The 15,680-nt window shown below is 29.9% G+C and overlaps 1 protein-coding gene across 27 annotated transcripts in view; it reads right to left on the reverse strand.

The window, feature by feature from the left end:
- The window catches only part of LOC111691266 (sorbin and SH3 domain-containing protein 1), a 76,884-nt gene that overhangs the window by 20,416 nt on the left and 40,788 nt on the right, over window positions 1-15,680 (reverse strand). For 18 of the 27 annotated variants that reach the window (XM_046954524.1, XM_046954506.1, XM_046954505.1 and 15 more), the window contains 8 exons: window positions 6,783-7,169; window positions 6,589-6,687; window positions 6,139-6,278; window positions 5,927-5,999; window positions 3,712-3,744; window positions 2,931-3,081; window positions 2,745-2,865; window positions 106-138 (listed from right to left, as the gene is read on the reverse strand). In XM_046954524.1, the coding sequence (XP_046810480.1) occupies window positions 106-138; window positions 2,745-2,865; window positions 2,931-3,081; window positions 3,712-3,744; window positions 5,927-5,999; window positions 6,139-6,278; window positions 6,589-6,687; window positions 6,783-7,169 (1,037 nt within the window). The remainder of the gene's footprint in view (window positions 1-105; window positions 139-2,744; window positions 2,866-2,930; window positions 3,082-3,711; window positions 3,745-5,926; window positions 6,000-6,138; window positions 6,279-6,588; window positions 6,688-6,782; window positions 7,170-15,680) is intronic. The other 9 variants (XM_046954516.1, XM_023435087.2, XM_046954518.1 and 6 more) reach the window with 6 other exon arrangements.

The raw sequence follows: 15,680 nt of genomic DNA on the forward strand, positions 1-15,680 counted from the left end.
TTTTTAGCAATCTCTAGAAAATAATTTTCTATAAAAATTTAACAATAACTATAAACTAAATAGTAAAAGAATTTAAACAAAAAGAAATTAGCAAAAATTGCATACCACATTAAAGATGTCCATTATTTCGTCCCACCACTAGAAAAGGCGAATAAAATTGTTGATGTTTTTTTGTAATTAAATAAAATGTTTTTGTTTTTGTTTTTTAAGAAAAAAATTAATTAAACCTTAACTGAACACATGTACAAAAAATAGACTTAAACTACATACAAATTACAAGAAACCTTAAAGAAGAAAATTAAATTTCAATGAATTTTATGAACAGAGAAAGAGAGAGAGAGTCAGAGACAGAGAAATGGGGTAAATGAATATGAATTTCTTTAAAATGGCTTTAATGGACTTATGAATGTAAGCGATTATAGAGCGTAGGAGAGTAGATGAACTTTTAAGCTGTATGGTTCTTAACAAGAAGCCGCCTTAAGGATGAGCAAGGAAAATTTTCGAACAAACACTAACAATGGGAAAACGAAATCAGTTGAATGTTTATGCATAAAAGATTTGGGAATTTGAGTTGAATTTCATAGAGTAGAACAATTTTTGCACACACTGTAAAACTTGTATTACTTGTATTAGAGCTTAATAAGTATACTTGTTTATAGACAAGTTTTGAGTATAACTAAGACTACTTTTGTACTAGGATATAGAAACTAGAAACTTGCGACTAGAGACTAGACTAATATCTTTAATAGATGTTTTAGTATTATATTAGACTTTAGTGTAGATAAAATCTTGAATATTGTCTTGACTATAGACTAGAGCAATGTCTTCACTTATTAAAACGATTTTATACTTGACTATAATCTAGACTGTAGACGAGACAATAGTGCAAACTGTAGACTAGACTCTAGCACGGAAGATTATACTAAAGTCCAGACTACAGATAAGACTATTGACTTGACTATAGTCTCGATTTTAAACTACACAATAGTCTTGAATATAGATTAGACTATAATTACGACTAGACTATAGTCCAGACTATAGGCCAGACTGTATATTCGACTATAGTTTCTACTTTAGTCTTAACTAGTCCAGACTATACACTGGACTATAGTACAGATTGTAGACTTGACTACAGACTAGAGTAAAGTCCGGACTTTAGAATAGACAAAAGAAGAGGATATAGTATCGGCTAACGATTACCATATCACATAGACTTTAGACTAGAGTTTTGACCTCATTAGTGACTAGAAGATTTTTACGACTATGAATGATAATATATTCACGATTATATGTTTTGACATATAGTCGTGAATATAGACTAGACTAAAGTTTAGAATATAGACTAAACTATAGACGTGATTAGATGCTAGACTATTTTCGCGATTAAATAGACAAGAGTATAGCTTCAATTGAAGTCTTGACTATAGTATCGAAGCTTTAGTCCAGTGTATGTCTAGACTCTAGACTCCAGTTTAAACTATATTCTTGTGAATATAATCAAGAAATAGGTCTAGTTTTTAATCAAAACTATGTACCAAACTGTAGACTTTATTATAGCTTAGACTATAGTATTGACTGAAGACTAGACTGTAGTCGCAACAATATAATATACTTCTTACTCGATATTCGACCAGACTATAGTCCATACTAAAGACAAGACAATAGTGGAAACTTTAGACTAGACTATCGTACAGAAGATTAAATTAAAGACCAGATTATAGAACGGACTATTGAATTAAAATAAGGCTATAGTCTTGAATATAGATTAGGTAATAATCTGGACTTGGATGTAGGCCAGACTGAAGGCCAGACTATAGTACAGACTGTAAACTAAACTACAGTACAGACTGTAGGCTAGACTAAAGTTCGGACTATAGATCTACAGACCAGATCATAGAATGGACTATTGAGTTAAAACAAGGCTATAGTATTGAATATAGACTAGACAATAATCTCGACTAGAATGTAGTCCTGACAGTCTATTGTACAGACTGTAAACTAAACTACATCATAGACTGCAGACTAGACTAAAGTCCGGACGGTAGATCGGACTAAAGATCTATAGACCAGAGTATAGAACTTTCTATTGAATTAAAACAAGGTTATAGTCTTGACTATAGACTACAAAATAATCTTGACTAGGATATAGTCCAGACTAAAGACCAGACTATAGTAAAGACTGTAAACTAAACTGCAGTATAGACTGTAGACTACACTAAAGCCCGGATTATAGTCCGATCTATAGTTAGATCTGACTAACTATACACTAAAGACTAGGACATATTCTATCGACTAACGACTACCCTTTAATCTCCACTGGAGACCGGAATATAATATCCATTATAAATATACTACACTAAATATAGTTTCTGCTGTAGAACATCGACTTTTTTTCTGGACTATACTATCAACTTAAGACCAGTAGGCCAGATTGTAATCTCGAATAGTTTCAAATTAAAACTAGGCTACAGTCTTGACTAGAGTCTTGGCCATAGACCATAATAACAGTCTAAATTGTTAAATAGTTAAACATTCTGCACAAGAACTATTCTATAAAACAACTCTTAAATTTAAAGTATTTTTTGATTTAACAATTTTCAACGATTTCAGCCAATTTCAGGGAAGTTGAGAAAATAACAAGAGAAAAAGCATGCAAACATTAATGATCGATGAAGAAAAATGCAATGGCTTAGTTGATCATGAAACTACTAACTAACCTAAACAGAGTAAATAAAACTACTCACTTCTTTCTTTTCCTTTTCGGAAACTGAAGAATGACCGGTAACGTAATCTTCTATACGACCGGGTTGATTTTTATATGAATTTTGACCCGATTTAACAGGATTGGGTAAAGTACCATAAAGTCTAAAAAAAAATAAAAGAAAAATTAAATAAAATCTTTCAAATTTTCAAAATAAAAAAAAACTTACGTGTCGTTGCTTTTGCGCACGTTTAAGGCCGATGAAACCGATTGTAAACGATTTGGATTTACCGCACGATATTTAATAGTCGAATAATCGGAATCGTAATTTGGTTCGGGTTCTGATTGATAACCATTCGGTTTGCTATATTGAGTGCGACCTTTTTTTAAGGAAAATGAGAAAAATTTAGAAAAAAATAATTAATTAAGTTTCATTCTTTAAGTTTCAATAAAGAATGTTTTAGACAATGAGCAAATGCAGCAGGCAGACGAAAAAAAGGGCAGGCAGTTATCGTCGTGTGGGTTAAAAGTGGTTATTTTAGGGTTAAAGTGTATTTTGTAAAATTTAAGTGCTTTTAGTAAGTTTTAGCATGAAAACTACAGTTTTGCTATTTATTTTAAGATTAAGTGCTTTGTTAAATGTTTTAGCATATTTTAGCATATACTAATGATTAATTTGTTAATTGAGGCAATTAATTATTAGTGTTTGTTGTTACTAACTACATTTTCTCTATAAAGCTTTAAATTTATACGAGTTTTTTCTTTGGTTTTAATGTGAAGCATTATTAAGTAAATATTAAATCAAGCGTAACATCAGCAGATTTCAGATATGAGTATATATATTTATATAGATACAACTAATTACAATTTTTTTTTATATGTATGTAAATATATTATTATATGTTTAATGTTTTAATTTTTATGGTTTTTAATAAACAAGCCAAGTTCAATTCTAATCACACATTTATAAATATGTACAATTTATATTAGATCATTCATATAAGATTCACCTCTTGGTTGTTTGTAGCGGATCACACAATCATCTGTGTATTTTGTTTTTTATCGCATATTTTTGGAAATAATCACAAATTCGAATTATTATAATTATTTTATATATATTTTTTTAATAGGTTTTTATTTTTTGAAGAACAATTGTAACAGATGTGCATTTTGAAAAATAAAGCATTCGAACACAGCCATGAAATGCGCATAAACCAAAACGGAAAAAAATATAGATTTAGTTGTAGAGATTTGAATTTTAATTTATATATAAAGTGGTTTGCTTTTTTATTAAACACTTAGAAACAAAATGTTCTAAGTTTTCGTTTTGTCTCTAAGTGTGCTTGATTTTAAATCCATGTTTAATAATAATGACTAACTAGGTATTAATTATTTGTTAAACTCAATGCAAATCACTTACTGAATTTGTAGACTCGACTATAAATATCACTACAGGACAGACTTAATGTTATGATCAGGATATAATCTTTGCATTTGATTAGTTTTAAGTAGAAACAAGTCGGACAGTAATTTCGATTAAAGGCTAGACTGTAATCGACTTAAGACTATACATTATTCTGAACTATACAGAGAAAAAAGAAATATACACACTTGGTAACAATTTGACACCAAAGCGTTTATAAACATCCATTGCCAAAAATATATGCATATGTAAGACAACACTCGTTGTCGAAATTTATATTTTATACACATCGCCTGTCTAAATGCTAACATTTAGTGATAGTGATAAGCTCACTATTGACAACGTATTGATTGTCAATAGTTGTCAATTTGGTACCAGGCGTGTACATTTCTTTTTTACCCTTGTGTAGAGACTAGTCATTATTCTCGAATAGAAATATCTATAATCTACAGTCTATAATCTACAGTCTCGATTGTAGATTATAGATAAGACTAACATACTATAAAAACGGCTATAGACTGGACTAAGGTTCCGACAGGATACCAGACATTAGTCTTGACTAGAAAATATATTAAGTCTCGACTGTAGACTACAAACTATAGACTATACTATCGACTATAGATTGGACATTCGATTAGACGTTAGACTGAACGATAGACTTCACTTTAGTTTCGACTATAGCTTGTTATAGATCAGAATACTTGACTAAGAACTATATTATTGTCTAATCAATAGATTATACTGTATCTCAGGTAATACACTACAACGTCGAATATTTATTTGACTAAACATAAGGCTGGACTATAGACTAGACTAGAAAACGACTGTATTCTCGATTATTGATTAGACTGTGAAATATTGATTATATTTCCGACTGGTCTCCACTAGAAACTATACTTAAGTCTTGTCTATAGATAGAAGACTGTAGGTGAGGCTATAGGCCATGAGACAACTAGACAATAATCTTGACTGCTTTAGTCTAGTTATAGTCACTACGGTACAGGCTAAACTATAACCTCCACAATATACTTGATAAAAGTCTCTACTTGAAACTGGACTATAATTACGACTTATCCGGACTGAAAACGAGACATTTAACTCACTAGAGACTATACTTTGTTCTCTCCTAGAAACTGACTATAGATTAAACCTCAGGCTAGTCTATAGACTATAAACTGGACTATAGTTTCGACTAGACATCAGTCTTGATTTACGACTGAAACTAATCTATAGAGTATATCCTAGACTACAGACTGGTCTGACTAATTTCTCTCCTAGAGACCAGAATTTAGTCATAAGTAAAAACTAATCTATAGTTTTTACTATAGTCTTGAATTTATTCTCTACTAAAGACTAGAACATACGCTATAGTCTTGACTATAGACTTGACTAGAGAATATAAAACAGTTCAGATTATAGTTAGACCATTTTCAACGAAGTAATCAGGTATTTATGTTTGACCAAAAGTCAAGGGAAATCATTAGGGTCCTGACATTTTTAGGTTTTATCATACAATTATCTAATTTTTGTGAATCACACTGTGTATTTTAAATAAATCTTCACTTTTGTGCTTTTGGAAATAAAAAAGGAAGATTTATAATTAGAAAGATATGTATTCCTATAACAATATTAGATGTAATGCCAATAAAGGAAAATTTAACGATTACAAAAATGGGAAAATAAATAAAATTTCAAATCTCTCTCTCGTTCTCACTCTCAATATAATCATGAGCATAAAACTAAAAAAAATATATTTTTTTAACGTTTTGGTTTAGTATTGGATTAAGCTTTAGTTATCATACCGCCATGTTTCTGCTTGTGGATGGTTTGATATAAACGTTTATACCATTCATGCTGATGTGGTTCCTTAACTTCCTGCTCGACATACGTGTTCGTAACACAAAAACAAATCAAATAGATAGAGAGAAGAAGAAGTAGAAAGAAAATTAAACATAAAACTGGCAAAATTTCAAAAACAATGTTGTTTTTTTTTGTATTTGTTTTCAATTATTACCGATCTCAAAATGATGGGCATGCCGTCATTGGTTATAGGACCAATGCCATCATATTGTCTCCTGCCTAATTGTGCCATTTTTCTAGGACGTTCGTTTTCCGTTTCCGGTTCACTCATATATTCGTGTTTAACGTTATAAACTGTAATAGGCTTAATACATTAGTACTTAATTGTGACTTTTTGGTGGGGGGGGAACAAAAGTCTTGATCTTTTTTTGTGGTTTTATAACTATTCAGTAGATACATACATGCAAAAACACAGTTTACAAGAAGGGATTTTAAGGATAATTTTAATTTTTAATTAAGGGGGAATTTTTTTAAAAAATATACCTACTTATATTTGTTTTGATAACCTAATACTTTTTTTTTGTTTTTTTTTTCAAAAACAGTGAGAGTGATCTTGTTGCAATATCAATACCCTCCCCTTTTTAACTTTTTAACATATACTTACTGACTTCATTGGGTTTACATAAGGGACGACCCTTATCAGTTAGACGTTTTATTTGAGGTCGACTATATAAATCCGAGGCAGAAGCTGATCGTTCGAATGCTGAGAACCCAAAAAACAAAACAATAAATATAAATTTTTAGCACGAAGTTTTGAGAGAATCTAAGACTTGATTGCAAACAAAAAATAAATATTACTTTTAATTTTTTCCGAAATACTGGATTTAGGCAAACCCGTAGTTATAGAATTTGTAGAGCCCAGAGGCAATGAAGTGTTGGTTGTATCTGTATTTGTTGCACTTAAATTTGTACAACTCTGGGGTAGTTTTGAGACGTTTTGATCATTCGTTGAATCCCAGGGTGGCAGTGCGGGTTCAGCTGAAGTTGATAAGACGTATTTGCGCGGTAAAGTGGGAGACTCAAAGTGCACCGGTCGAAATTCTTTGCGATTCGATTGTGGCGAAGTCTGAGGCGTCCAGACCGGCTGTAGCGGTGGTGGCGGAGGTGTTGGTGGTGTAGACTTATTAAATTCACTCAAATTGGAACAAGATGATGTAGGTGTTTGATTTTTGGGCGACCATATGCCTATTAGTTAAAATAGTATGAAGTGATAGAATTTTCAAAAATAAAATTAAACACATAAAAACGAAAACATATCGGACTTATAAAACAACATAAATCAATTGACATAAAACGTTGATTTTTCTCGGATTTTCTCAAATGAAAATTATGAATAAACAAAACAAACAAGTAACCAAACTACTATGAAAACTATAATCGACCTTCTTGGCGTCTTTCCTACTAAACCAAAATGAACATACAACAAAACAAAAACGCCACCTTTCTTTACTTATTTTTTTTTTTTTTTTGTTTTCTCTAAATCATAATTAAACATGAATAAAGGAAAAAAGTGGCAGAAATAATATTCTAACAAAAAAAATTTAAATACTGGCTAAGAAAAAGTCACAGTTGGCATCTGTTCAAGAAAAGCGAACTAAACGCAAACAAAAAATATAAACAAGAAAAAAAATAACCATCTATTCGAAATCATGCTGATCGTGACGATGATCTAGGCGATGACTCATTCCTTTCAGATCTTCTATATGTTGTTGTGTGTTTCGTTTTAGTAAAAAAGAAGATTTTACGAAAATTATAAAGAACATTTATAGTATAGAGGGCGCCGCACGGTGGGGAAATCCTTAGTAAAATTTTTATTATAAATATATATATTTATTACTTTAGATTATTTGTAAAAAAAAATTATTTAAATCTATTTATTTGTAACATTAGTTGGTATTTTGGACGAAAATTTTTGTGCATTTATTAAGAAAAAGTGTTGAAAGTTATATTAGCGAAAATAAAAAGTGGGCGTGATTTTATATTTCAATTTTGTACATTTATAGATTAACTACATTTCGACACGGTTGTTAATAATGTGTAAAATATTTTATAATTATTGATTTACGTTTATTCTAATAAATTGTACAGTGGTTTTAAATATTTATATTTGATGACAAATGTTTTCTTCTCTTTCAACTGCTGTTAATATAGATTTTTCATGATAAATTTTTCTAATAGAGTGAAGGCTGTGTGGCATTTTTTTTCGATTATTTTTATTTTATTTTTGGTCTATAGTCTAGTCCATACTCTAGTCTAAAGTCTAGTCTATAGTCTAGTCCATACTCTAGTCTATAGTCTAGTCTATAGTCTAGTCTAAAGTCTAGTCTATAGTCTAGTCTAAAGTCTAGTCTAGTCTAAAGTCTAGTCTAAAGTCTAGTCTAGTCTATAGTCTAGTCTAAAGTCTAGTCTAAAGTCTAGTCTATAGTCTAGTCTATAGTCTAGTCTATAGTCTAGTCTATTGTCTAGTCTATAGTCTAGTCTATTGTCTAGTCTATAGTCTAGTCTATAGTCTAGTCTATAGTCTAGTCTATAGTCTAGTCTATAGTCTAGTCTATAGTCTAGTCTATAGTCTAGTCTATAGTCTAGTCTTGACTATAATCTGGTGTATAGTCTAGTCTATAGTCTAGTCTATAGTCTAGTCTATAGTCTAGACTATAGTCTAGTCTATAGTCTAATCTTGACTATAATCTGGTCTATAGTTTAAACTATAGTCTAGTCTATACACTATATTTAGTCTATACACTACATTAGGATGTAGTCGATAATGTACGTTCTTGGCTGTAGTCTAGTTTATAGTCTGGACCATAGTCTGGTTTATAGTCTAGTCTATAGTTTAAATTGTATCTGATTTAAGGTTTAAACTGTTAAAAGACTGGTCTATAGTCTAGTTTATAGTCTGGACGATAGTTTAGTTTATTGTGCAGACTGTTGTCGAGTCTGTAATCAAGTCTACGGCCTTGACTTTAGTCTAGATTATAACCTAGTCTATGTTGTGAACTATTGTCCACATTCTGGATTCTAGATTATAGACAATCTGAACTTTGTATTTATAATTGACAAAAAATCTTCAAATATTTATCAACACTAATAATTCTTACGCTTTTAATATTTCTTCAAAACCCACTGTGAAAATTATTCAAAAAAATATAACGTAAATCTCACTTTAAAACGTTTAACTTTATATCACAAAATGTACTAAAAGTATTAAAAGTTGTAAAAAAAGTATTTACACTTTATTCACTCAATTTGTTTATTATATTTTTATTTTTAGTTTAAGTTCAATTAAAACGGATTTAAAAATAACCCGTTTTTAATTTGTTTTTGATTACTGTGACATTTTTTTTATACCGGAATAATTAAGAGAGCGTAATATATTTGCAAAATTTATGCAGCAACTTTGAAATAATCGTTCTTTCTGTGTTGTTTTTTATTTTAATTTTAAAATGAAATAACAATCAATTTTTAAATTTAATGGAAATTTAAAAAGAAAAAAATAATAAATTCACTTTTAAAAACACACGGCACTAGTACGTTTAATAATAGTGAGTGGTGAACTCAACACAAAAAATAAAAGTCATATAAAACTGCACTGACGTCAGTGTTGGTTTAAAATTATTTTTAAATCATTTTGTTTTTTCATATAACAAACATAAACAAAATTGATGTTTAAGAGAGTGATAGACAAGGATTTTTATCTTGTTTGTTATTAACATTCAAATGATTTAAATATTTGTTTAATTAACTGAGCTCACTTTTATCATATGAAGAAATCCTTTAATGAAGTGATTAATTAAGTTCGATTTAAACGGTTTTATGATATTATATTTGATTGGCTTAAGTTATCCCGTAATAGAGTTGCTGACTCCGTAAACGTCAAGTAACAACTAAATTTTGTGTCATGTCACAAACACTTTACGCATGGTAGCTGCTGCTGCTGCTGTGATACTGCTGTTGAGTGTCACTGCTTCAGCTAATGCTGCCAATGACTGAATAAATGACTGACTTGCCTGCTACTGCCCCCTAAACTAATGGCCCAATAATAACAATAACAATATTTAACAACAATAACTATAAACTTAAACAAAATCAACTTTAAACAAAAATGAAAAACCAAAACAACAACGACCATAGACAACACAGTTTTTTGTTGTTGTTATTATTATGTTGTGTTTGTTTTGATTATTGTTTTCGAAACGGGCTTGTTCTCCACCAATTTTGTTAACACTGTCTTTGACTAATACTATCCCCCGTAACCTGCCGTTCATATAAACGTTCATACAAAATAGCGCGTAGCACACACCCAACTACCGATATTAGTTGTTCTTATTCTGACTATAACCATTTGACTACTCTCTAATCTTCATTCTTTAAAACATGCACATTAAACAATATATTTTGTTATTAGAATAAAAAAACATTCACAACTTTAAATATTTTTATGCTGTAGTTTTATTCTAATTTAGAATGGAATTTAAAAAAAAAAAAAAAAACACAAAAAAGAGAAGAACAAGATATATGTTAGCTTAGTCAGCATTTGATCGAACGCAGTTTTTTTTTCTGGTTTTAATTTGATTTCATTTCGATTTAATTCGATTTGTATTGTTTGAGTTGATTGTTTGTGCCAGCAAATGATGACTGATGTTTGTCTCACCCTGTTTTGATGCGACACAATGCAACCCAAATTGTATAATTATATCAGTTTCCGGTCTAAACCGAAATATGTTTGTTACTATTCGTTAAAATTTTCTTCATATACTAGATAGTACATACACTCGGGGAAAATGTTTAAAACGAACAAACAATATGTAATTAATTGAAAATATATATTTTAATGAGTTAATAAAACTATTATTTTATTTTTAAGGAATTTCATGCTGAATTTGTTCTGAATCGCAAATATTGTCTATATTCTGGACTATCGGCTACAGTGTGCAATAGAGCATCGAAATGTCTCTACTATAGTCCGTACAATAGTTTAATCTATAATCTCGACAATATTTTACTTTAGATTATAGTCTGGTCTATAGTTTAGTTTATAATATAGACCATAGTCTAGTCTGTAGTCTGGACTTTAATCTAGTCTATGTATGTACTATAGTCCAGATAATAGAACTATAGTCTGCTATTTAATCTATATTCTGGATTACATTTTTAGTCTGCACTATAGTCTTGTTTTTAGTATGTACTGTAGTCTAATATATAGTCTAGACTCAAGTCTGGGATACAGTCTAGTCTGGTCTGTAGTCTCATTTATAGTATATCGTGTAGTCTATAGTCTGGTCTACAGTGTATGCTAAATTTTGGACTACAGTGTAGTCTATAGTCTAGACTACAGTCAAGTCTATAGTCAATAGTCATGGATATTATTTGAACTATAGTCTGTTATTTAGTCTAATCATTAGTATTGACTAAAGTTTGGTATATAGTCTAGTCTTTAGTCTAGTCTGTAGTCTGGTCTACAGAATCGTGTATCGCGTAATCTATAGTCTGGACTACAGTCTAGGTTATAGTACGGAGTACAGTCTAGGACTATAGTATAATCTAAAGTTAGCCGGCACTGTAGTGTAGTCTATGGGCTTATCTAATGTATAGTCTTGACTAATGTCTGGTATATAGTTTAGTCTATAGCCTGGTCTCTAGTTTAGGTTAGTATATGGTATATTATGTAGTCTGGTCGGGACTACATATACAAGACTAAATTCTGTACTATAGTTATGTATAAAATAATCTGTCTATATTCTGGACTATATGATGTGCACTATAGTCTGAAGTATAGTCTTGTCTATAGTCTAGTATATAGCTTGACCACAATTTGGACTGTAGTCCTATCTATGGTTTGTTATATAGTATAGTCTATCCGCACTATAGTCCTGTATACAGTCCGGTCTATAGTCTAGTCTATGGTCTGCACTATAGTCATGACTGGACTATAGTCGATTCTAAAGTCTGGTCTATAGTTTAGTCTATAATCTGGTCTATAGTGTAAACTAATGTCTCTTCTTTAGTCTGGTGAAAAGTCTAGTATATAGTCGGGCCTATAATCTAGACTATAGCCTAGTATTAAGGCTATGGTCTAGTCTATGATATAAACTATAGCATAATCTTTATTTCAGTATATATATTTGAAAATCTATCTAAAACTCTTACTAATTGCCAATATTTGAGTGTAAAACGCTATATTCTGTCAATCTATCGAAATGTATAACAATCATTTTGAAAGCAAATCAATCGTGAAATTGTTCGCTTCAGAATTTCACTCGTTTGCAAATGAGTGTGTGAACGTGTGTGCTTGTTTTTTTAATTTTCATTTAGTTTTGAAAATTGTATTCATTGATTCTTGTTATATGTGTTTTTTTTTTGCCAGTGAAACTATTTCATCCACATGGTTCATCACTTAAGGTGTGGACAAGGTGTGTTCTTCACTCTATGAACAACTCACCGATTGAAAGAAAAGGTTCATTTCAATCACAGTGGACTTAATAGTTTTTTGTTTTCGTTTTGTTATTTTTTTGTATGCTGCTGTCTGGACGCTTTTTAACTTTCGTTCTTTACATTCAAATCTATTCAAATTTGTTTGTTAGAACTTAATTTGTTTTTGTTTTTATTCTTTACAAAATCTATTTTCTTTTAAATATTAATAGAATTTTATTTAGTTCGTTTGTTTGTATTTTAGTTATTAATAGATTTTCCATATTACTAAATACAAACAAATACACTAGAGGAGATTGGGAACTGGTAGTTGTGAATGGTCATAAGGAGTGTACAACGTGTTGTATGCGCAATATACAGTAGGCGGTTGTAGAGTGTGTAAAATGTATTAATTTTAGTTTTCAAAGGTTAATATTTTAATGATTTTTTATTTTTTCTCCCAATTCTCGTTATTAAAGTGTTGCCTGTTGATGTATTAACTATTATGCAAATTGTATTATATGTTGTTAACTGACCTAACTAAGCCTACAATTCTAGTTTTTTAAACAGTGTTTACTTTGACGTTTTAGTATAAAGTAGTTTTCAGTCTTGCATATCGAGTTGGTTGTGACTACAGGAATAAAAGGAATAAATCTAACGATAAAAATCAGATCATTAATAAGATTCATATCCGATTTACATATGTTTCTGCGTACTTTATGGTTCCAAAATGAACTGCATTGTTGGTTTTGGTGTTTTCTGTGAAGAAACTGGAGTAAGTAAATCTCACCGCCTACCCAACAACTCTAGTGCCTTTCAGACTGAAATATTTGCGATATTGTCAGCCTGTAAGGTACTACATGACTTCAATATTCGAGGCAACATATGTATTTTTGTCGATAGTCAAGCGATACTTCTCTTAATAAACTCTTATTCTACCACTTTTTTGTTATTTAAACAATGCAAGAAGGATCTGTAAAGGACTAATAATGAACACCGCAGAAGAGATTGCTAGAAGGGGATCTGCTCTTGATATTTCCAATGTGTTTCCAGTAGAAACCTCTTAAGGTTTTATCAAGAGTAGTATCCTCAAATTCTATTTTAAAAAAGCTAAAAGTAGTTGAAATAAAGCAAGATATTGTGGCCCTTCTTCAATGAAAAACGTACAACACTCCTTATAAACTGAAATAGACAGGATATACGAGATTGATAGCAGTAATAACAGAGGCAGGGAAAAGGAAGAAACTCTCTACCATCTTTACTGTGAATGACCTTCTCTGGTCCGTACTCTAGTCTATAGCCTAGTGTATTGTACAGTCTAGTCTAAAGTGTAGCTTATAGTCTAAACCTTAGTCAATTATATAGCCTATTCTATTGTCTACTCTTTAGTCTTGTATAAAGTCTAGTCTATGATATAGTCCATAGTCTAGTCTGTAGTTCAGTATTTAGTTTAGTCTATAGTAAAGTAAAGTAAAGGCTATAGCATAGTCTATAGTATAGTCTATAATCTAGTTTATAGACTAGACTATAATAAAGTCTATAGTCTAATCTAAATTCTATAGACTAGTCTATTGTCTGTCTGCATTTTAATGTATGTTTAGCCTGTAGCCAAATCTAGTCTATAGCATAGTCTAGTCTGTAGCCTGGTCTATAGTATAGTGTAGTCTATATTCTAGTCTATAGTGTAGTCTGTAGTTAAGTCTACAGTCTAATCTATAGTCTAGTCTATAGTCTAGTCTATAGTCTAGTCTATAGTCTAGTCTATAGTCTAGTCTATAGTCTAGTCTATAGTCTAGTCTATAGTCTAGTCTATAGTCTAGTCTATAGTCTAGTCTATAGTCTAGTCTATAGTCTAGTCTATAGTCTAGTCTATAGTCTAGTCTATAGTCTAGTCTATAGTCTAGTCTATAGTCTAGTCTATAGTCTAGTCTACAATCTAGTCTATAATCTAGTCTATAGTATAGTCTACAGACTAGTATATAGTCTATTGTATAGTTAGCTATATATGCAGGAATATAGTCGGTTCTATAGTCTAAATTACATTTTGAACTATAGCTCAATATACAATCTAGTCTATAGCCTGAACTATGGTATAGTCTATATTGTGGACTATAGTTTAATGTTCTCTTAATAGAATATATATGTAGATGAGTAAGTAATCATCTTTAAAAAAACTGTATTATATTTTATTAACCTTGACAATTCCGGTAATTTAATTAAAATGTTGCTAAACTAATAAATAAGAAATTAACAAACTTTTAATCTTGTTTTGCATATAATTCTAATAATAATCTTTAAAATTAAAAAAAAATGTTTCATACCAAAAAACAACCTGTTTATAAAAATACTCTTTTTTAGTATTTTTAATTAAACATATATTTAGCAAGTTTTTGTTTTTGTATACAACAGCTAATAAATTTTCCAACTAAACATTACGCTATATAATTTGAAAGCTCATAAAATTTATAAACTTTTTTTTCTTTTCACAAAATTTGACATAAACATTTTTTTTTTATATCAGACTGATCTAATCACTCATTTTTTTAGCGAACATTATTAGATGTAGATGAGAGTTTGTAGTAGATATACAATATGAATTAAACAAAAAATTTAGATATATATTATATTTTATTCATAACAAACACACATACATATAAAGTGTAGAGTGATGGACTAAGGGACAGACAAACTGTTTATATGTATAGAAATTTATTGAATTTATAACAAATACTATTTTTTGCTGATGATGTTTTTTTTGACGATTTAAATATTTGGTTGTTTCATGGAGTCCATAGAGAAAATATACATACAACAACGAAAATAACAAATGAATTAAAATACAATAAATATTAAACAAATAAATAGATTTTGAAAAAAACACACACATTCGAACAAATTAATTTTGGAATGAAATGCTAGAAAAGGAAAAGAACAAAAAACTTTTAGAAATAAAAACTAAAAATAGAGAACAACATTTTTAAGTTTTTTTTTTTTTTTTTTGTTAAAAAAAAACTTTACAATAAACAGAAGTTGTTTTACTGGAAAGTAGAAATAATTTTCAAAAGAAACACTTAAAGAAATTGCTACTTATGATTTAGAAATTCGTTAAGAAATGTCATATGGAAACACAGCAACATAAAAAAAGAAGTTTGAGTAACTCTGCTAAACTATTTAAACCAAAACCGAATGTAAACCACTACAATGAATACTATTAATAAATAAGATATTAATGGAAAAAATGACATTATCAACAATTGTTTTATGTTTGATGACATTTAGAATGGAACA

Source organism: Lucilia cuprina, chromosome 6, assembly GCF_022045245.1.
Source record: "Lucilia cuprina isolate Lc7/37 chromosome 6, ASM2204524v1, whole genome shotgun sequence".
Taxonomy (NCBI): domain Eukaryota; kingdom Metazoa; phylum Arthropoda; class Insecta; order Diptera; family Calliphoridae; genus Lucilia; species Lucilia cuprina.